The sequence below is a fragment of the Neomonachus schauinslandi genome, chromosome 10, assembly GCF_002201575.2.
Source record: "Neomonachus schauinslandi chromosome 10, ASM220157v2, whole genome shotgun sequence".
Classification (NCBI taxonomy): Eukaryota; Metazoa; Chordata; class Mammalia; order Carnivora; family Phocidae; genus Neomonachus; species Neomonachus schauinslandi.
The window spans coordinates 18,763,035-18,785,411 of NC_058412.1; the positions used below are offsets into that span (position 1 = coordinate 18,763,035).

At 41.8% G+C, this 22,377-nt stretch overlaps 1 protein-coding gene across 2 annotated transcripts in view; it reads right to left on the reverse strand.

Moving 5' to 3' along the window:
* Nucleotides 1-12,831, reverse strand: part of ATAD2B (ATPase family AAA domain containing 2B) — a 157,057-nt gene extending 144,226 nt beyond the window's left edge. For both annotated transcript variants that reach the window (XM_021697499.2, XM_044918700.1), the window contains exon 1: nucleotides 12,321-12,831. In XM_021697499.2, the coding sequence (XP_021553174.1) occupies nucleotides 12,321-12,536 (216 nt within the window). In that variant the 5' untranslated portion in view covers nucleotides 12,537-12,831. The remainder of the gene's footprint in view (nucleotides 1-12,320) is intronic.
* Between the last annotated feature and the right edge of the window lie 9,546 nt (nucleotides 12,832-22,377).

Below are 22,377 nucleotides of genomic sequence, written 5' to 3' on the forward strand. Positions count from 1 at the left end.
TTATTTGACAGAGAGAGACACAGCAAGAGAGGGAACACAAGCAGGGGGAGTGGGAGAGGGAGAAGCAGGCTTCCCGCCGAGCAGGGAGCCCGATGCGGGGCTCGATCCCAGGACTCTGGGATCATGACCTGAGCCGAAGGCAGACGCCTAACGACTGAGCCACCCAGGCGCCCCTAGATAAAATCTTAAAAAAATAAAAATAAAGTAAAATAAAATAATTGTATGCTCGTGTGCAACTATCACTTCCCCTCAATTCTTCCATCTAATAAATTTGGAAACCGAATTAGAATAGTAAAAACTAAAATATGAAAATTAAATTAAAATTCTAAATTTTAAAGTATTTTTAAATTTTTAACAAAGAATCCACCCACCAGCTCATGAATTTATGCTGCCATCTCATTTGTGCACATCTGTTAATGAAGCTCCTCCTGTTTCTACACAAACTTTTTAAATTTTTATAATGTGTCATTGATTAAAAAAGAAGTATAGCTCTGCAATGGGGTTTGGTTTTTTAAAAGTAGCTTCCTTTAACTTGCACAATCATGTACACAACCATAACACACATCCTGAGTGTGAACACTGGAGTATACTCTAGTTAAAGGGTCTTAACAAGCTGTAAAGGAAATGAACATTTATCAAGCAACTGCAATGCTTTATCCCAAGAATTGGGCCACTTAACACATGGACACCAAAATAGTCAACAGGAGTCAGCCACAAGAAGGACCAAGTAGCTCAAGTAACTGAAAGTTTGTTTACTCAAGTAACTGTCAGTAAATTTCTCCAGTAGGCCATCCAAAGTGCTTAAAAACAGTTTGCTTAATTATCAATTTAGGGACAAAATTTTTCTAGGTGCCAACATCTAAATAATATGAGTCCCAGAAGTAATATTTGAAGAAATGATAATTTTAAATTATCACTAAGAAATAATAAACTGAGGCAACTGGCTGGCTCAGTCAGAAGAGCATGAACTCATGACCTCACGGTCATGAGTTCAAGCTTTAGGTGTAGAGATTACTTAAAAATAATAAAATAAAATAAAATAAAATAGAAATGATAAACTGACCACAATCTTAAAAAGATGAAAAACCACAGACTAAAAGAGCTAAGATTGCCAAAAAAAGGGTAAAGGAAAAACCGATGCCTAAAATTAGCAAAATGTATGCACAAAGACAAAAAAATCTATAAGCTTCAAAAGAGAAAGAACACCTACAAAAGAATGAGACCAACATCAAACTTCAAGAGTAACACTAGACACAAGATGACAATAAAGTAATATTCTTTAAGTATTAAACCTAGAATTTTGTATTCAGCCAACTTTACTTAAATGAAAGAGCATAATGAAAATATCTTCAGCCACATAATGCCACAGAAAGTTTGTCAGAAAAAGTCCCAAACTGAAAATATTCTTGGAGGAAGTATTCACAAAAAAGAGAAATAAAAGATGATAATATGAAATATAAAAAGATAATCAAATTGATACCTTAGAAAAATTTATTCCTACTGGAAAAAACTAAAAATTAAAGAAAAAGACAAAGTACTTATATCCATAAAAAAGTCAGAACTAAAATTCTAGACAACACAGCACAGATAGGAAAGTAGAACATTATAAAAGTATGTTAAACAGTATGTAGTTAGAAAGAATAGGGGCGCCTGGGTGGTTCAGTAGGTTAAGGGTCCATCTCTTGATTTCAGCTCAGGTCATGATCTCAGGGTCATAAGATCAAGCCCAGCAACAAGCCCCCACACCCACACCTCCAACCCACCCCCACCCCTCCAGCCTACCCCCCAACCCCCCAGCCCCCCTGGAGACCCACGCTGGGCTCACTGGGTGCTAGGTGTGGAGCCTGCTTTAAAGTTTTATGACACCGAGATCAAGCCCCCAGGCAAGCTCTGTGCTGGGAGTGGAGCTGGCTTAAGATGCTCTCTCCCTCCCCCGCCCATTCTCTCTCTCTCTCCCACTCTTAAATAAATAAATAAATGAATAAAATAAGATACAGTAAAATAAAATAATAAAAAATCAGAAGGTTCATAAATATGACCTACTAGATACTGTAACACTGCATCCCCAATTGCAAAATCCACATTCAAGTGTACACATTTACCAAAACTAACCATAAATAAGGTGACAAAAATAAATCAGAACAAATTTCAAAAGACTGAAATCATATGGAGTATGTCCCCTGAACATAGTGGTATGAAACTAGAAATGATTAACAAAAAGATAATTAGAAAATAAATGTCCACTGTTTGAAAAAGTAAACAATATACTTCTTGACAATCATTGAATTAAGAATAAAGCAGGAAAGAAATTAGAAACAATTCTAAAATAAAAAGTTTCTTTAAAAATATATATAGAGGGGCGCCTGGGTGGCTCAGTCAGTTAAGCGGCTGCCTTCAGCTCAGGTCATGATCCTGGAGTCCTGGTATCGAGTCCCGCTTCGGGCTCCTTGCTCAGCAGGGAGCCTGCTTCTCCCCTGCCTGCCATTCCCCCTGCTTGTGCTTGCTCTCTGTCTCTCTCTCTCACTTTCTCTGTGTCAAATAAATAAATAAAATCTTTTTAAAAAAATAAAAAGAGAGAGAGAGAGGGGCTCCTGGGTGGCTGAGTCGGCTGGGCATCTGCCTTCGGCTCTGGTCGTGATCTCAGGATCCTGGGATCGAGCCCGGCATCCGGGCTCCCTGATCAGCGGGGAGCCGGCTTCTTCCTCTCCCTCTGCCACTCCCTCCGTGTTCTCTCTCACTCACTTTCTCTCTCAAATAAATAAATCTTAAAAAGAAAATTAAAAAATAAAATAAAAATACATAGAGGGATGCCTGGGTGGCTCAGGCAGTTAAGCATCTGCCTGCAACTCAGGTCATGGTCCCAGCGACCTGGGATGGAGTCCCGCACTGGGCTCCTTGCTTAGCGGGAGCCTGCTTCTCCCTCTGCTGCTCACGCACACGCTCTCTCTCTCTCCCTCTCTGACAAATAAAATCTTTAAAAAAATAAAGCTTTAAAAATAAATAAATATATGGGGTTGGGGGGGGCTCCTGGCTGGCTCACTCAGTAGAGCATGCAACTCTTGATTCTGGAGTGATTAGTTCAAGCCCCAGGTTGGGTATAGAACTTACTTTAAAAAAATTAAATTAGGGGCGCCTGAGTGGCTCAGTTGGTTAAGCGACTGCCTTCGGCTCAGGTCATGATCCTGGAGTCCCTGGATCGAGTCCCGCATCGGGCTCCCTGCTCGGCAGGGAGTCTGCTTCTCCCTCTGACCCTCCCCCCTCTCATGTGCTCTCTCTCATTCTCTCTCTCTCAAATAAATAAAATCTTTAAAAAAAAAAAAATTAAATTAAACTAAAATAAAATAAAATACACAGACATATATATACAACAGGAAGATTTGAACAACAAAAAAATTAGGTAAAATCCTAACATGAGACAAGAGAGGCCACCTGGGTGGCTCAGGGGTTAAGTATCTGCCTTCAGCTCAGGTCATGATCCCAGGGTTCTGGGATCGAGTCCTACATCAGACTCCCAGCTCAGCAGGGAGTCTGCTTCTCCCTCTGTCCCTCAGACCCCCACTGGTGCTTGCCGGCATGTGTGCACTTTCTCTCTCTCTTGCAAAATTAAGTAAATAAAATCTTTAAAAAAAGAGAGAGACAAGAGATTTAAGTATCAAGTAATCAATAAATCCACACTATAGTATTTCCATCTCCTAATGTTTTCCATCATATATATTTTTCTACACAAAATAAAAAAATATACATTTTTCTCAAGCATACAAAACACTCACCAAAACTGACAGTATATTAGGTCACAAGGAAAGCATCAAATTCCACAAGAGAAATATACAAACTAGGTTATGTGAGTGCTGTTCCTTGCTCTTGGATTTATTATGAAGGTGTCAATTCTCTGAAAATTAATCTAGGAATCCAAATACTCTGCCATTCTCGCTGCAGCAGCATATATATCAAATACTTGCCCAATCAAAATTCTAGCTGGATCTTTTGAGGAATTCCATAATCTTAACTGGAAATGCATATGTAAAGAATGAAGATCCTTGAAAATCTAAGTCAACTTTGAAAAAAAAACAAAAAGGAGGAACTCGTTTTTTTAGGATATTAATATATTTATAAACCACAGTCATGAAAACCGTATGGTACTGCCACAAGAATAAACAGGCCAACAAAAAAGAATAGAGAGATCAGAGCAGAACATATACAGAAACTTGGCACATTATCAAGTGGCAGTACAAAGGACAGGTTGTCTAGAATAAAATAAACCAAAGATCTAAATAGGAAAAATTATTATGTGTGAAAAGGGTCATAATGTAAACATTATCCCTTACTATGGGACAAGAAGATTAAAAGCCACTGAAAACAAGAAAAATTAACAACTTCAGTAGAAAACAGAAAAATGGGCAAAAAATATTAACAGCATCTACAGATAAATCAAAAAAATTACTACGGACATAAAGAGTTGTTCATAAAAGTAGTAACCAAAGAAAAGCAATTAAAAAGCCAGGTACTGGGCGCCTGGGTAGCTCAGTTGGTTAAGCAACTGCCTTCGGCTCAGGTCATGATCCTGGAGTCCCGGGATCGAGTCCCACATCGGGCTCCCTGCTCGGCAGGGAGTCTGCTTCTCCCTTTGATCCTCCTCCCTCTCATGCTGTCTCTCATTCTCTCTGTCTCAAATAAATAAATAAAATCTTTAAAAAAAAAAAAAAAGCCAGGTACTAACTAATGATGTACTATATATTGGCTAATTGAACATAATAAAAAATAATAAATAAAAATTCCATAAGAATCCTAAAAAAGAAAAAAAGAAAAAAAAAAAAAAAAGCTAGGTATTCCCAAATACTGGCAGGTGTCTGGGGATATAGGAACCCCTATAAACTACTCCTAGAAGCAGAGACCAGAGCAGCAAATGTGAAGTAATATTTAAGTACATGTATACTCTGTTCCACTCCTGGGTATCTCAAAGAAATTCCTATACCAAGTCCTCAAGGGACATTGCATGAGGATGTTAGCTGCAGCATATAACATAAAAAGACTGCAATGCACAATTCCAGTGGGTGCCATTCACACAGACTGCAGTGTGAATGGTGCCTCCTTGACTTTTTGCAACATGGCAGTCCTGTAACAGTGAATCAAAGAGACAAAAATGCTTGCCCACAATGCACTTACATTTTAATGCAGTAGTACTTCATAAGTATTTATTGATTGAATGAAAGAACAAAGGAATAAGCAAGCCTCACCACCAAAGTTAGGTTGAATTTTCTCCAAGGTCCTGTCTAGCAAGATCAGAGAACATATCATTTATTTTATTTATTTGTCTGAGAGAGAGAGCACGCACATACAAGCAAGGGGAGCGGCAGGCAGAGGGAGAAGCAGACTCCCTGCTGAGCAAGGAGCCCGATGCGGAACTCGATCCCAGGACTCTGGGATCATGACCTGAGCTGAAGGCAGCCACTTAACCAACTGAGCCACCCAGGCGTCCCCAGAAAACATATCATTTTATGGGGATGTGAAGCACCACTGGTCCAGAGATTCTGATTTGGGTCCTAGAATACAGACACAAACGAATAATGCTAAACATCTTAAATTCACTAGTATGTATCTTCATTTATAAGTATGCTATATAACCTCTTTTCAAGAGGTTTAAAACATGACACATTTTTTCAAATGGAAAACACTTATCTACCCCTCCAATAAACAGATTCTCAGAGCATAAAAGAAAACATACACATTGATAAATATCGCCAAGCAGAGGGGAAAGATGGCAGCACAATATACCTCTACTGTAGACCACAATGCCCCAGACTTACTCTCTTTATAGGGATTTTTTTTCCCCCCAAGTCATCTTTACAATACTGCAAAATGATCTCTCCACAACATGTCTGTTCCTTTTCCTACACCCACACCATGAAATAAGGCAGCAAACAATTACTGAAAAATTGCTATCCAGTATTTCATATCCCTTTAGGCCACTATTCCCTCTTTTAGTCCTAATACAATCTAAGACACAACTCCAGATAGTCTAGTAAAAATCTGTCTATACACAGTATGTAGAGAATTTCTTGACTGTACAACAGCTGCCTTCTTTGCTTTTCCAGATATTTGTAGAAACTACTGATTGAACAGCATCAAAGAGTAGTGATAAATACAGATGAGACTGTAAGATACACAAGTGGAGAAAACAGAACTAGATTTAAATATTAAATCCACTTATTACCTACTTGATATTACGTATTACCTACTACTTATTACCTATTTGGTCTTCTACAGGCCATTTAACCTCTTTGACAATTCATTTCCTCAACTGTAAAATGGAGGTACCATCACCTGCCTTACAGGGTTTCTGGGATTAAATGAGACAGCATTAAACACCTGGCATGAAATGCTAAATAAACCTCTCCTTATTATGCTACCACCAATGGGCAGAAGAGCAAAATGCAACAAATAAATACAGCTAAAGTAAAGATTGCCAACATGAAAATAATTTAAAATGAGGCATACTTGGGACACCTGGGTGGCTCAGTCTGTTAAGCGTCTGCCTTCGGCTCATGATCCCAGGGTCCTGGGATTGAGTCCCGCATCGGTTCCTTGCTCAGCAGGGAGCCTGCTTCTCCCTTTGCCTGCCACTCCCCCTGCTTCTGCACTCTCTCTCTGACAAATAAAATCTTAAAAAAAAAAAAAATAGTAGGCATAGTTTAAAAAATAAATAAATAAAATGAAGCATACTTTCCATTCATTCATTCAAAAATTATTTACTGAGCACTATGTTTGGCAGGCAATATTGTAGGCACTCAGGATATAGCTGTAAATATGACAATCTGTCTTTAAAGAACATCAAATATTTCCACTCAAAACACTGAATAAAGGATTAGAACTCATCCCATTGATTAACTATGTCATTCATTTAGTCCCTACTTGAATTGACTTGTCTTATTTGTAATTTCTTATATGTATACTATGTGTATACTTACACCCCTAAAAGTAGGGGCTGTGTTTTTTTTAATCTTCTATTCTCAAACACCAATTATCCCTATTTTCACAAAATAATTAGCTCCTTAACACGCTATTCATTAACAGAAATTTATTAAGCATCTTCTATGTGTCAGATGCTACACTAGGCCCTAGGCATACAGCAACTGAGGGAAAATAAGATACAGTGCCTACCCTTGTGAAGCTTACAGGCTATTCTAATAGAAAATTCTAGGATAGAATTTCTTTTTAAGTAAGCTCTACCCCAACATGGGGCTTGAACTCATGACCCCGAAATCAAGAGTCTCATGCTCTCCCAACTACGCCAGCCAGGTACCCCCAAGGGAAAAAAACTTAACCAAAGGTATATATTCTACCCCCAGATAAAACTAGAATAACAATCTAAAAATGGAGAAAAAAGTCATACAAAATACTTACAGTTCAAAAGCATCTGAAGTTTAGAATCTTAAAGCACATACTCAAAGTATCTAATAAATACAAATTACAGCCTAGTAACTGTAATTTAGAATTTAGATGTCTTTTCCTGCTTCTCCCTCTGCCTGCCACTCTCCCACTAGTGCGCTCTCTCTGACAAATAAATAAAATCTTTTAAAAAAAATATTTTATTTATTTGAGAAGAGAGAGAATGAGCAGGGAGAGGGAGAAGCAAGCTCCCTGCTCAGGGAGCCCAATGCGGGGTTCAATCCCAGGACCCCGGGATCATGACCTGAGCCGAAGGCAGACAGACGCTTAACTAACTGGGCCACCCACCCAGGTACCCCTTTAGATGTCTTTTCTATCATTTGATACACATACAACGTACCTCTCTAAAACTGTCTAGCTTATATTTAAATACATTTTTTAAAAAAGATTTTATTTATTTATTTTGACAGAGAGAGACAGCGAGAGAGGGAACACAGCGGGGGGGGGGGGGGGGGGGAGAGAGAAGCAGGCTTCCCGCTGAGCAGAGAGCCCGACATGGGGTATGGGGCTCGGGGCTCGATACCAGGACCCTGGGATCATGACCCGAGCCAAAGGCAGATGCTTAACGACTGAGCCACCCAAGCGCCCCAATACTTACAACATTTTATGTATGGTTTTCCCCCCTAACTTTGTACTTTCATATAAGTTTTTATCCAAAAATCTCAAATGCCTTTTACTCAATAAGTCATTTTTCACAAAATCCTCCCATACCAGAGAGGCATAATATAAAATATTCCCAATAAAAGACCAAAACCCAAATATCAAATCAACTCAGTAGTGCACACAAATGAAATTTCATTGTGTATGTCTGAAAAGAAATGCCAAATATACAATTCAAAGTAGTACAGCACTTCTCTGAAGTGGATCCTTGAAGGAACAGGATCACTCCCCCTTCAGGTGAAGCCACTGGTTTGGTCCTTAGTTCTCCTAACAAGTAGTAATCCTATCACCTGTCCAGCTGGTTTCCAGAGGCTATAGGTTTATCTATACTTAGGTATTTAGGACCTAACAAAGAATGAATGGTTACAAAGACTACTTGCCAGAAAAATGATTTAAGGAATTAATTAACATGCATTCACTTCTACAGGTGTTGTAAGTTTCATCTATGGCCTTAAAAACTGCAAGCCTGAATATCTAGACTACAGAAATGGCCAGTAATTAAATTTTCTAAAGTTGCATTTTCAGTTGGCTACCACAGATAATCCTATAAACTCCATAGCTGCTTTGGTTCAAAACTGTGACAGGGAACATTATTTAACACATTACTCAAGACCTTGATACATATAAGGAAAAACTTGCTCTACTCTGAAGGACTTCTGTTTTTCCCTACTCATCTGAGAGTTATATACATTATTACATTTTGCTCTCAGACTTCTTTTCCATGTTTAACCATCAACTTCTGCCACTCTGCTTGTATTATGTTGGTAAATGCATGGGTGTTGGAAAAGAGTAAGTACAAGGTGATAAAAGAGCATATTAAGGGGCACCTGGGTGGCTCAGTTGGTTAAGGGTCTGCCTTCGGCTCAGGTCATGATCCCAGGGTCCTGGGATTGAGTCCCACATCTGGCTCCTTGCTCAGCGGGGAGTCTGCTTCTCCCTCTCCCTCCCCCTGCTACTTCTCTCTTTCTCTCTCTCTCTCTCTCTCACTCGCTCTCTCTCAAATAAATAAAATCTCTAAAAATAAACAGAGCATATTAAAGGACCCAGAGATTTTTTTAATGAAATTAAGATAAAGCAAGTTTACCTCTAAAGTTATTCAAAATATTTTGACCCTCTCGACTTAGATGTGGACTCAAAATGTACTATGTAACCTTCCCCAAAAGCACAAAAAGCTAGTGATGAAGCCAAAATCAAACAGGCCTAACAGAAGTAAAAAAAGAGCTGAAATATTTTTCAAAAACTGCTTTCCAATTCTGTGAATATATTAGTTTGCTGAGAGTGACTCTTTGGTGGAGCAAATAAATGCTAGTTACTGATCATCATATTAACTGACCTAAAAGAGGTCAAACTTTATACCTACTAAACAAACAAAAAAAGCCAGTTATCAGAGTAATTACAACTAACTACCTAAGTCAGGTTGACATTTAAAAAGTGTGGGCACGGGGCGCCTGGGTGGCTCAGTCAGTTAAGCATCTGCCTTCGGCTCAGGTCATAATCCCAGGATCCTGGGATCAAGCCCCGCATCGGGGTCCCTGCTCACCGGGAAGCCTGCTTCTCCCTCTCCCTCTGCCCGTCCCCGTGCTTGTGGTCTCTCTCTCTCAAATAAATAAATAAAATCTTTAAAAAATAATAAAATAAAAAGTGTGGGTACAAGAAAATCATTGCAATAACCTACAGAATGTATCATATGTTTATTTTCCAATTCTACACATACTTGGGGAAAAGGCAAAATTACAGGCACAGCTCATGGTCCCATGGCTTTTTAAAGCAAATGAAATAACTCTAAACACAGCGCATGAAATCTAAAAAGCATCCCGGGAGGTTGAGGGGAGTAGGGAGAGAAATCAGCATCAAGTGTAAAGTGAAGAACATAACAAAAGAAAAAAAAGGAGAACCTCCTCAATGATGTATCTTATAAAGAGGAATACATTTCTTCCTACAAAAATAAGAGTCTCCTAAAGCAACAGCACGAACAACCCCATTTTCCAACAAATAAGTCATTACAGACAGTAGCAAATGCCTAAAACTCCAAAGACACAGAGGATGCCTATTTAAATACATGGGAAAGAATACTAAATTCTTGTAATTGATAAAACGAACTTGAGAGGAAGACCTTACCAGACTCAAATCAACCCACTTTAGAAATATATACAAAGAAATATACAGAAATTGCTTCATAAATATATATAGTCCATAAACAAATTCAGGATTATAACTTATCCTCTTTTAAAGGACCAGTCATAGAATTAGTAAATTTCTTAAATTTCTCAGAGAAAGCCATTAGATCATTCTATCATCTACTACAGACGGAAGATAAGTCTTAAAACTGAGAAACAAATATTTTAAAGTAAATCTTCATTAGCCTGTTATTTATGGCCTTTTAAAACATTTTAAAGGGATCCTTGAAACAAAGTTTCATTAGCATCCTTCTAGAAAAAGCTCTAATATCTTTCATTCCTCCAGCAATTTAAAAGCTACCAAACATTCATTTCTACATTAGATTATTGATTCCTTGCCTTTTAACATCTCCATAACAGCTTCTTGACAAATTACTTCACCTTATTCCTTAGGGGGTAAGGACAGCATGATATCCATGAATTCAAAAATGGGACCACAAACTGATCAGTGACAGATGAGCTAATTGCTTCAGATGAATTAGACACTGCTCTAATAGACTAGCCATTCATACCATTATACTACAATTAAATGCTTACACTCTAAACATTTTATTTGTACTTAGGTGTAGAAGACAGACCTTTCTTAACTTTATTTCTATTTTAAAATATATGTTAGCTTCAGAAAGTCAATAAGCCTGTACACATTGGGAATAATTTCTACAAAAAGCCAAGTTTTCAGAGTAATTATTCTAAATAGTTTGCACAACTTTCAGATTTAGCTTTCTTATTTCATCCTAAAATCTGTTAGCCCCAAAATAGTCTAACAAGACAATTTTTTAAAATATTTTCCAGACTTTTAGCAAAATAAAAGCCAAATATATTTTCAAAGATACAATATATTTCAGAATAGTACAGTAAAATATATGATGTATTTGCATCAGTTCATTCTGATTAGTGTCTAAACAATAGGAGATACAGAGAAAAAGCACACACAAACCGTGATCTTGTAGACCCCATAGAAAATAAAATATTGCTTCCCTCTCACAATAAATGGTGTGAAATCAAAGGAGCATTTTAAATGAATAACAATTTCCAGCCAAATTACTCTTAGTAAATTAGCCTCTTGCTAGACAGAAGCAATACTCTTTTCTGAATTCATAACCAATCTCGTAACACAAACTTTTATCAATTCCCTTAAAGTGACAAAACAAGTGCTAGCTTAGAGTTTTATAATAAATTTCAAGTTCTTTCAACAACTTTCTAAAAAAACTCTATCACCAGCCTTCTTCAAATGTCACGTTTGCAATAGTGTGACGATGGTGTTAATTCCCCTTTTATAAACTATTCCCATAACAAAAATGCAGACATCCAAGAAACCATACAATTTGAAGATAGTGTGTACAATCCAAAACATTCGACATGCCCCTTTTGTGACTTGAAAGCTCTACTAGAAAGCTCTACTAGGTCCCTACTAGAACCTTGGTTAGCTAGCTGGTTGATTCCCCAGCTACAAAATCATGCTTGATCTCTCCTGCCTGGAGAAGCGATAGCGTTGATTTTGTTTTTAAAGTTGGTGTCAGAGCAGCTACAAACTTTTTTCAGCATCCCTGCCTGGCTGCCAACTGGAGCTCTCCGTTCACTTCCTCACCAACTTGAACCACCCCCAAACAGTTTGAGAGTAAGCTGGAGTTAAGACACCGGCAGGAGCTGACACACTTGCAAGAAGGGTTTGACACCGCAGAAAACTTTCCTTTCTCTTCTCCAGCCCTTCCACCCGGGGACTCCGGCCCTCCGCTCTTGCTCCCCTAGAATTCCCCTCTAAGGCAGGGCAAGGACACGGAAAGCATGTCCCCGAAAAGACCCCCCAGAGCCCTCTCCCCCAGACTCCAGTCCTGTTCTTTACACAAAAGAGCCGGACCAGCAAAGCTGTCGCAGCCCTGCCTAGCCGGGTGCCATCCTTCACCGCACCGGCGGACCCGGTCTCCAGCCTCCCGAGCGGTCTCCACTGGAGGCTTCCTGCCCTAACCCGGCCAGACAAAGCCCCGGCGACCGGGCCGGCACTCGCAAGCCTCCGGACTCGGGCCGCGGCGCTCTTACCCGGGCCTCTTCCAGAGCGACGCCGGCGCCACCGCTTCCCCCGGCCTTGGCGCCGGGGCAGCTGGCAGCGCGGGTCTTGGAGGAGCGGGTCCGAGAGGAGATGAAATGGCTGCTGCCTCCGGTCGCCCCAGGCTCCGCTCCGGCCCCAGGCCCAGGCCCGGGCCCAGGCGACTTGGACCCGAGAAGACGCAGAGAGCTCTTCCGGGTGTTCACCATGGTCCAGCCAGGAGGACGAGGTCCACACCGCGCCCGCCGCGCCCGGGAGAGCCAAGGAAGGCCGGCCCGCCGGTCGGGCAGTCAGGGCCAGTGGAGCCGGGCCGGGAGAGACGAGCCGACCCGGACTCTGCGGAGCGTAGACGAGGACAGGCGAGAGTAGGGCACAAGAAGAGAAGTAGGCGTGAGAAGGCAGAAAGCGGGAAGCGGGAGCGATGCTCCAAGCCGACAGCTCAGACCCTCCACCGGCTTCGCCCTCCTCAGCGGGAGCCGAGCGGAGCCGCCATTTCTGCCCCTTTCTCTCTCGTTCTCGCTCTCGAGCTCGGTGCGTCAGGGATTCAGCGCCGCAGGGCCGACGAGACCGCTTCCGGCCGTGGCCGCTGCGGGGCGCTGCAGGGCCGGCCAGCCCTTTTCCTGCCCGCTTCCCCCTCCTCTCCCTCCGCCCCTCCAGGAGACCCCGCCCAGCGGCGTGGCGTCAGCGCTGGGCGGCCGGGGAAGGGACGCTCTGGGCTGTGTGAGCTCTATGGTTTCCAGGTCTGGCCGGGGGGGCCAGTCTAGGAGGGGGATGGGAATAACCAGAAGGGGCTTGGGGACAGGCTAGCGCGCCGGAGTTTGCTCTGGAATTCTCACGCCCTACCGGGCTCGAGCACCCTAGCATCTCCACGATCGCCCCAGATGGCCTGGATGGAGAAAGGAACGACCGGCAAAAGCGGGAGATAGACGGGGACCCGGGAAGGAGAGGGCGCGGTGACCTGAGCTGGAATCCCAGAGGTACCAGAGGCAGGACACCGAACTTGAGTCGCACTTTTCGTGGCTGTAAAAATAAGACTAACTATGGTAAAATAGATCTGTGCGGCTTCTGGCACATGGTGAGTTTAAGAAAGAACAAACGCTAGACCCCTGCGTCTGTATACAAGAAAGGGTCGTTTTCTATAACCTTAGCCTAGATCTAAGGCAGAGTCACAAAGAATGAATTCTTTCTCCTAAGAGTCTCCTTTTTTTCTTTTTTTTAGATTTTATTTATTTATTTGACAGAGAGAGACAGCGAGAGAGGGAACACAAGCAGGGGGAGTGGGAGAAGCAGGCTTCCCGCCGACCAGGGAGCCCGATGCGGGGCTAAATCCCAGGACCCTGGGGCAATGATCTCAGCCTAAGGCAGAACGGCGAAAGACTGAGCCACCGAGGCGCCCCCTAAGAGTCTTCTTTATCACTGCCGCCCCCACCCGCACAAGAATTAAGAATATAAAAAGCTGAACACAAAATATAAAATTTCTGATTTAACTTTCAAAGATGAAGAAAATATGAAAAGCTCTCCAGTAAAGTAGAAATTACGTTAATTTCACCTAAATTCTCCGTACATTAGCGATAGTCTATTATTCATTGGGCATAAGTTCTTCCTGTTTGCTGCAGTAAGAAAAATTGAAGGCTCAAGAAAAGTCCTGTAAAAATACCCAAGCTGCATCAAAATTAGGGCTTTCTGGCCATCCAAGTGCCCGGTGGTTCAACAAAACTTCGTCCAGCACTGAACGAAGGTAACTTTTCTGTTTGGAAATAAGTATGGATCCCAGGAAAGCAGGCAAAGTCCACTTAACATTAAATTGCAACATACCACCTGGCACTTAAAACCAGCCTCTTATGGGTGTGGAGGCCTCATAATGAAACCGTACCTGGTTTTCCTGCATCAGTTAGCTTTGTATGAGATCACTGAAGAGAATACAGGTTTCCTACAGAAAGAGACTGGTTTTCAGTTGTATATGAAGTGTCTTGAAGAGGTGTTACGGCATGCAAATTAGGATATAAAGGATTTGTGTGCTTTCCTGCCTTATTTTGTTTCTGTGTTTGTTTATGTAGTCCTAAAGTGAGAAAGCCAGGCTGTGATTTGGGCTGTTATTCCTGATGAGAAAACAAAAGGCAAGCTGAGGGCAAAACACAAGCTGACAGCCCCCAAAACCCCCCATTAAGGTGGGATATGTATATATATAACATTCTTCAGGCACTAGTAACTGCCTAAGAAAGGCAGGGGAAAAACAAATGGTCAACTGATAAATATCCCAGTTATGTAGGACATGAAACTCTACTATAGTTTATAGCTGTCTTCTTTTTTTAAGATTTAAATCATTTATTTGAAGAGAGAGACAGAGCACACGAGCTAGGTGAGGGGCAGAAGGAGAAACAGGCTCCCCGTGGAGCAGACTCAATCCCAGAACTCCAGGATCACAAACTGAGCTGAAGGCAGATGCCCAACAAACTGAGCCACCCAGGTGCCCCATGTTTGTAGCTGTCTTAAAGATTTACAAGAAAAACACAATCTTGGGGCACCTGACTGCCTCAGTCAGAGGAGCATGTGACTCTCGATTTGGGGTCGGGAGTTTGAGCCTCATGTTGGATGTAGAGATTAAATAAATTTTTTTTTAAAAGAAAGGAAAGGGGTACAGTTAGTTGGGTGCCTGACTCTTGCTTTGGGCTCGGGTCCTGATCTCAGGGTCATGAGATCAAGCCCCACCTTGGACTCCTTGCTCAGCACAGTCGGCTTGGGACTCTCTCCCTCTCCTCCTCTCTTTCTGCCCCGCCCCTCCCCACCCTCCCCACCGCCACAGAAATAAATAAATCTTAAAAAAAAAAAAGAAAAGAAACAATTTTCATTAAGATTTTATTTATTTATTTGTCAGAGAAAGCACAAGCAGGGGAAGCTGCAGGCAGAGAGAGAAGCAGGCTTCCCGCTGAGCAAGGAGCCTGATGTGGGACTTGATCCCAGGGCCCTGGGATCATGACCTGAGCCGAAGACAGATGCTTAACTGACTGAGCCACCCAGGCATCCCAAGAAAAACAATCTTAATAATAGACCTCCAGGAACCTATAGACTCAATATCATGGAGCCCTAATGTCACCTTACCTCCACAGGATAGAAAACCCTATATATTTAGTCACTCCTCAAAATCACAATGCAACTCTTTCTACCCACAGGTCCTGTCCCCATGCTGTAATAAAGACACACCTTTTTGCACTGTAAAACGTCTCAACAATTCTTTCTTCACCGTTCGGTTCAACAATCCCGCATTAATAACCTATACCATTTACTGTCAACAAATGTTTACTCGGAACCCAACTGGTGTTAGGTGCTCCCTGCCAGGCCAGGAAATAGGGAAATTAAAAAAAAAAAAAAACAGCAACACATACCTTTGGCCCTCTAAAGTACTTACAGACAAGAGAGAATGAAGAAAACAGGCAAGAAACCAGCAAGCTGCAATACAGTGTGACAAAGAATGAGGCACATACCTTTAATTCAAGCAGGGACTTAGGGAAAGCCATGAGATGCATCCTTTTTTTTTTTTTTAAGATTTTATTTATTTATTTGACAGACAGACACACAGCAAGAGAGGGAACACAAGCCAAACAACTGAGCCACCCAGGCGCCCCCTGAGATGCATCTTGAACCACAAAATGGAATAAGGGAATATTATGGACAAAAGAAAGGAAGACTTGAAGAAGATATGAAAGGGTTGCTTCTATTCTTCAATATGACAGAGAAAATAAAAAGTTGATAATCTTTTTAACTTTGCTTAAAAGTACATGAGCTAGTGGGACACCTGGGTCGCTCAGTTAAGTGTCTGCCTTTGACTCAGGTCATGATCCCAGGGTCCTGGTATCAAGTCCCGCATTGGGCTCCTTGCTCAGCGAGGAGCCTGCTTCTCCCTCTGCCTGCCACCCCCCCTGCTTGTGACCTCTCTCTCTCTCCCTGACAAATAAATAAAATCTCTAAAAAAAAATTACATGAGGGGCGCCTGGGTGGCTCAGTTGTTAAGCGTCTGCCTTCGGCTTAGGTCATGATCCCAGGGTCCTGGGATCGAGCCCCACATCGGGCTCCCTGCTCTGCGGGAAACCTGCTTCTCCCTCTCCCACTCCCCCTGCTTGTGTTCCTGCTCTTGCTGTGTCTCTCTCTGTCAAATAAATAAAATCTAGGGCGCCTGGGTGGCTCAGTTGGTTAAGCGACTGCCTTTGGCTCAGGTCATGATCCCGGAGTCCCTGGATCGAGTCCCGCATCGGGCTCCCTGCTCGGCAGGGAGTCTGCTTCTCCCTCTGACCCTCCCCCCTCTCATATGCTCTCTCTCATTCTCTCTCTCTCATGAATAAATAAATAAAATCTTTAAAAAAAAAAAAGATTTTATTTATTTATTCATGAGAGAGAGAGAAAGAGAGAGAGGCAGAGGGAGAAGCAGACTTCCCGCAGAGCAGGGAGCCCAATGCGGGACTCGATCCAGGGACTCCGGGATCATGACCTGAGCCAAAGGCAGTCGCTTAACCAACTGAGCCACCCAGGCGCCCCATAAATAAAATCTTAAAAAAATAAATAAATAAAATCTTTAAAAATAATAAAATAAAATACTTTATATTTTTTAAGCTTTTTTTTTTTGATTTTATTATTTATTTATTTGAGAGAGAGCACATGAGAGGGGTTAGGGTCAGAGGGAGAAGCAGACTCCCTGCCGAGCAGGGAGCCCGATGCGGGACTCGATCCAGGGACTCCAGGATCATGACCTGAGCCGAAGGCAGTCGCTTAACCAACTGAGCCACCCAGGCGCCCAAAATAAAATACTTTTTAAAATAATAAAAAATAAATAAAACTTTTGCTCCATGAATGATCCAGGTAAGACAATGAAAACCACACAACAGACTGGGAGAAAATATTTACAAACCACATATCCCACAAAGGACTCACCAAGAATATAAAGAGGGGTACCTGATTTGCTCAATATGTAGAGCATGTGACTCTTGATCTCCAGGTTGTGAGTTCAAGCCCCATGTTGGGCATAGAGCTTACTAAAATAATAATGATAATAACATAAAAAGAATTCTCAAAATTCATTAATTAAAAATTCCAATTAGAAAATGGGGAAAAGGGCTCCTGGGTGGCTCAGTAGTTAAGCGTCTGCCTTCGGCTCAGGTCATGATCCCAGGGTCCTGGGATCAAGCCCCACATCGGGCTCTCTGCTCTGCAGGAAGCCTGCTTCTCCCTCTCCCGCTCCCCCTGCTTGTATTCCCCTCTCTTGCTGTGTCTCTCTCTGTCAAATAAATAAATAAAAAATCTTTAAAAAAAAAAAAAAGAAAGAAAATGGGGAAAAGACCAGAAGATATATTTCATCTAAGAGGACATGAATAGAGAAAATAAGCTTATGAAAACATTTCAATATCAGTAGTAGGGAAATGCAAATCAAGAACCATAATGAGGGACACCTGGGTGGCTCAGTCAGTTAAGCATCTGCCTTTGGCTCAGGTCGTGATCCCAGGGTCCTGGGATTGAGTCCTGAATCGGGCTCCTTGCTCAGCGGGAAGCCTGCTTCTCCCTCTGCCTGCCGCCCCCCTGCTTGTACTCTCTCTCTCTGACAAATAAATAAATAAGATCTTTAAAAAAAAAAGAAAAAGAAAACATGAGTTATCAGTACATACCTATTAAAACAACTGAAATAAAAAATAGTGACAGTACCAAATGCTGGTGATGAGGCAGAAAAACTGGATATTTCACACATTGCTAGTAAGAATGCAAAATGGTACAGCCAGTCCCAATCTGAAAAACATTTTGGCAGTTTCTTAAAAATCTAAATACAGTACAATCCAGCAATTGCAATCCTAAGTATTCCAAAGAAATGAAAACTATATCCACACAAAAACCTGTAGACCATAGTTTTGTTTTGTTCTGTTTTTTTTTTTAACCCCACCCTCCAGCCTTAGGCCATAGTTTACTGCAGCTTTACTTGTAATAGCCAAAAACTGGGGGGGAAGGGTGCCTGAGTGGCTCAGCCGGTTAAAGGCCTGCCTTTGGCTCAGATAATGATCCCAGAAGCCTGGGATCAAGTCCCTCATCCGGTTCCTTGCTCAGCCGGGAGCCTCCTTCTCCCTCTGCCTGCTGCTCCCCTGCTTGTGCGTGCGCTCTCTGTCTCTCCCTCTCTTTTTGACAAATAAATAAATAAAAATAAAATCTAAAAAAAAAATGGGGGGAATGTTCATCATAGATGAATAAACAAACTGGCACATCAACAACATGGAATACTATTCAGCAATAAAGGGGAATTAATTAGTGATATATGCAAAAACTTGCATGAATTTCAAAGATACTACACATAAGCAGAAGGAAGAACATAATACATATTGAAACATAAAACAATAAAATAGGAAACAATATAGAAATTCAATTAAATCAAAAGTTGAGGGGCACCTGGGTGGCTCAGTCGTTAAGCATCTGCCTTGCTCGGGTCATGATCCCAAGGTCCGGGGATCGAGCCCCTTATCGGGCTCCCTGCTCCACGGGAAGCCTGCTTCTTCCTCTACCCCTCCCCCTGCTTATGTTCCCTCTCTCGCTGTGTCTTTGTCAAGTGAATAAATAAAATCTTAAAAAAATAAATAAATAAAATAAATAAACCAAAAGTTGATTCTTGTAAAAAGAAAAAAGATAAGGCACTAGCCAGACCAATCAACAGGGGTAGGCAGGGCAAGGAATCAAATTACAAATTTCAGGAATGAGAGTGTAAGCATCACTCAAGATCTTATAGACTTGGAGTCAGCAGAATTCTTTCTTTTTATAAAGGACCAGTTTATAAATATTTCAGGTTTTCCAGGGTACATATGGTCACATATATCCTTCTTTTTTTGGTTTCAGTTTTTGGTTATTGCTTTTTAACAATCATTTAAAAATGCAAAAACTGGGGTGCCTGGGTGGCTCAGTCATTAAGCGTCTGCCTTTGGTTCAGGTCATGATCACAGGGTCCTGGGATCGAGCCCCGCATCGAGCTCCCTGCTCCGCGGGAAGCCTGCTTCTCCCTCTCCCACTCCCCCTGCTTGTGTTTCCTCTCTCGCCGTGTCTCTCTCTGTCAAATAAATAAAATCTTAAAAAAAAATAAAAAAATAAAAAAATAAAATGAAAATGCAAAAACTGGGGTGCCTGGGTGGCTCAGTCATTAAGAGTCTGCCTTCGGCTCAGGTCATGATCCCAGGGTCCTGGGATCTAGTCCCGCATCGGGCTCCCTGCTCTGCGGGGGGGGGCCTGCTTCTCCCTCTCCCCTGCTTGTGATCTCTCTCTCACTGTGTCTCTCCAAGTAATAAATGAGATCTTTAAAAAAAAAAAAATGCAAAAACTGGGGCGCCTGTTTGGCTCAGTCAGTTAGGCATCTGCCTTTGGCTCAGGTCATGATCCCAGGGTCCTAGGATAGAACCCGCACCAGGCTCTCTGCTCAAAAGGGACTCTGCTTCTCCCTCTGACCCTCCTCCGTCTTGGGCTCTCTCTCACTCTCTCTCTCTCTCAAATAAATAAATAAAATCTTTAAATAAATAAATAAAAACAAAAATCCAAAAACCTGGGGCACGTGGGTGGCTCAGTCGTTAAGCGTCTGCCTTCGGCTCAGGTCATGATCCCAGCGTCCTGGGATGGAGTCCCACATTGGGCTCCCTGCTCAGCGGAGAGTCTGCTTCTCCCTCTCCCTCTGCCTGCCACTCTGCCTATTTGTGCTCTCTCTATCTCTCAGTCAAATAAATAAAATCTTTAAAAAAAAAAATGCAAAAACCTTTCTTTGCTCACATATATACACAAAAGAGATCATAGAGTAGATTTGGCCCATGGGCTGCTATTTGCCAACCTCTGCTATAAACATTAAAGAGACAAGAAATATAATGAACAACTTTATTCCAATAAGTTCCAAAACACAGATGAAGTAGACAAATTCCTTGAACTGAAATTACTAAAGCTCACTCAAAAAAAAAAAAAAAAAAGATAACCTGAATACCCCTATTACTGGTTAAATAAATTAAATATGTAATTAAATACTTTCCCATAAATAATAACACCAGGCCCAGATAACATCACTGGTGAAGTCTATCTAATATTTAAGGAAAAACAATACCAATTTTACCCCAATTCCTTTAGAATATAGAAGAGGAAACATAAGTCAGCATTACCCTGATATTGAAACCAATAACATAAAGAAAACACAAACAGCTATTCTTTTTATATATGGGAACACAAATGTTCATAACAAAACATTAACAAACAAATCAAATCCACGAATATATAAAAAGTGATAAATCATGACCAAGTGAGATTTATCCCAAGAATACAAAATTGGTTAAACATTTGAAACTAAAACAATCAATGTAATTCACCATATCAATATAATAAAGGAGAAAATCCATATGGTTGTCTTAGATTCAGAAAAAGCATTTGACAAATTCAAAGTAGGACTAGTAGGTAACTTCAACCTGATAGAGAACATCTAAAAAGTCCTATAGATAACACAATAAGAAATGGTGAAAGGTGATGGCTTTCCTCTGAATTTCAGGAACATGGCAAGAATGTCTGCTCTAATAATTTCTATTCAACATTGTACTAGGAGTCCTAGGCAAAGCAATAGTAAAGAAAAATAAATAAAAGATATATAGTTTTGTTTTGTTTTTTTTAAAGATTTTATTTATTTGAGAGAGAAAGTACAAACAGGGGGAGTGGCAGGTAGAGGGAGCAGCAGGCTCCTGCTGAGAGGAGAGCCCTGAATGATCCTGCAAGACCCTGGGATCATGACTTGAGCCAAAGGCAGACACTCAACAACTAAGCCACCCAGGCGCCCCTGAAGGACACTTTTAAGACACCTTTTTACAAGGAAAGTCACAGGCTTGGAGAAAGTAAACATAAAAACAGAAATAGTGATATAGAATATAGAAACTTAACAGAAAGGATAAGCAATGATAAAATTAGGTTTGATTTTGTTTTTTTAATTTTACTTTATTTTATTTATTTATTTATTAAAGATTTTATTTATTTATTTGACAGAGAGAGCAAGAGAGCACAAGCAGGGGGAACAGCAGAGGAAGAGGGAGAAGCAGGCTCCTTGCCCAGCAGGGAGCCCGATGCAGGGCTCCATCCCAGGACCCCAGGGGGGACTGAGCCCCAATGCAGCCTCCCTGCTCAGCAGAGAGCCTGCTTCTCTCTCTCCCTCTGCCACTCTGCTCCCCCTGCTTGTGCTCTCTCTCTCAAATAAATAAATAAAATCTTAAAAAAAAAAAAGATTGATTTATTTGAGAGAAAGAGAGTATGCAGGAGTCAGGGGAGGGGCAGTGGGGGAGGGAGAGAATCTCAGGCAGACTCCCTGCTGAGCACAGAGCCTGACGTGGGGCTTGATCTTATAACCCTGAGATCGTGACCTGAGCTGAAATCGCGTCAGATGTTCAACTCACTGAGCCAATTAGGTGCGCCTAATTTTACTTCCGATGGAGCTCAGGTGAGATACTGCAACTCTATAAGGAGGTCCTCAGGGAAGAGATGATACTGATCCAGTATGCACAGGGTGACTTCCAAGAGGCTATATTTTTTTTTTTTAAAGATTTTATTTATTTATTTGACAGAGAGAGACACAGCGAGAGAGGGAACACAGCAGGGGGAGTGGGAGAGGGAGAAGCAGGCCTCCCGCGGAGCAGGGAGCCCGATGTGGGGCTCGATCCCAGGACCCTGGGATCATGACCTGAGCCGAAGGCAGACGCTTAACTACTGAGCCACCCAGGCGCCCCAAGAGGCTATATTTTTAAGAAGCATGACACTTTGAATAGACACTGAATCATGGGACAAAATCAGGATTGGTGACATTAGTGTTCTGTACTGCCTGATATGATAACTACTATCTACATATGGCCATTTAAATTTAAATTTAAAAACTAAAAATCTAGGGGCACCTGGGTGGCTCAGATGGTTAAGCGTCTGCCTTCGGCTCGGGTCATGATCTCAGGGTCCTGGGACTGAGTCCCATGTCGGGCTCCTTGCTCAGGAGGGAGCCTGCTTCTCCCTCTGCCTGCCACTTCCCCTGCTTGCACT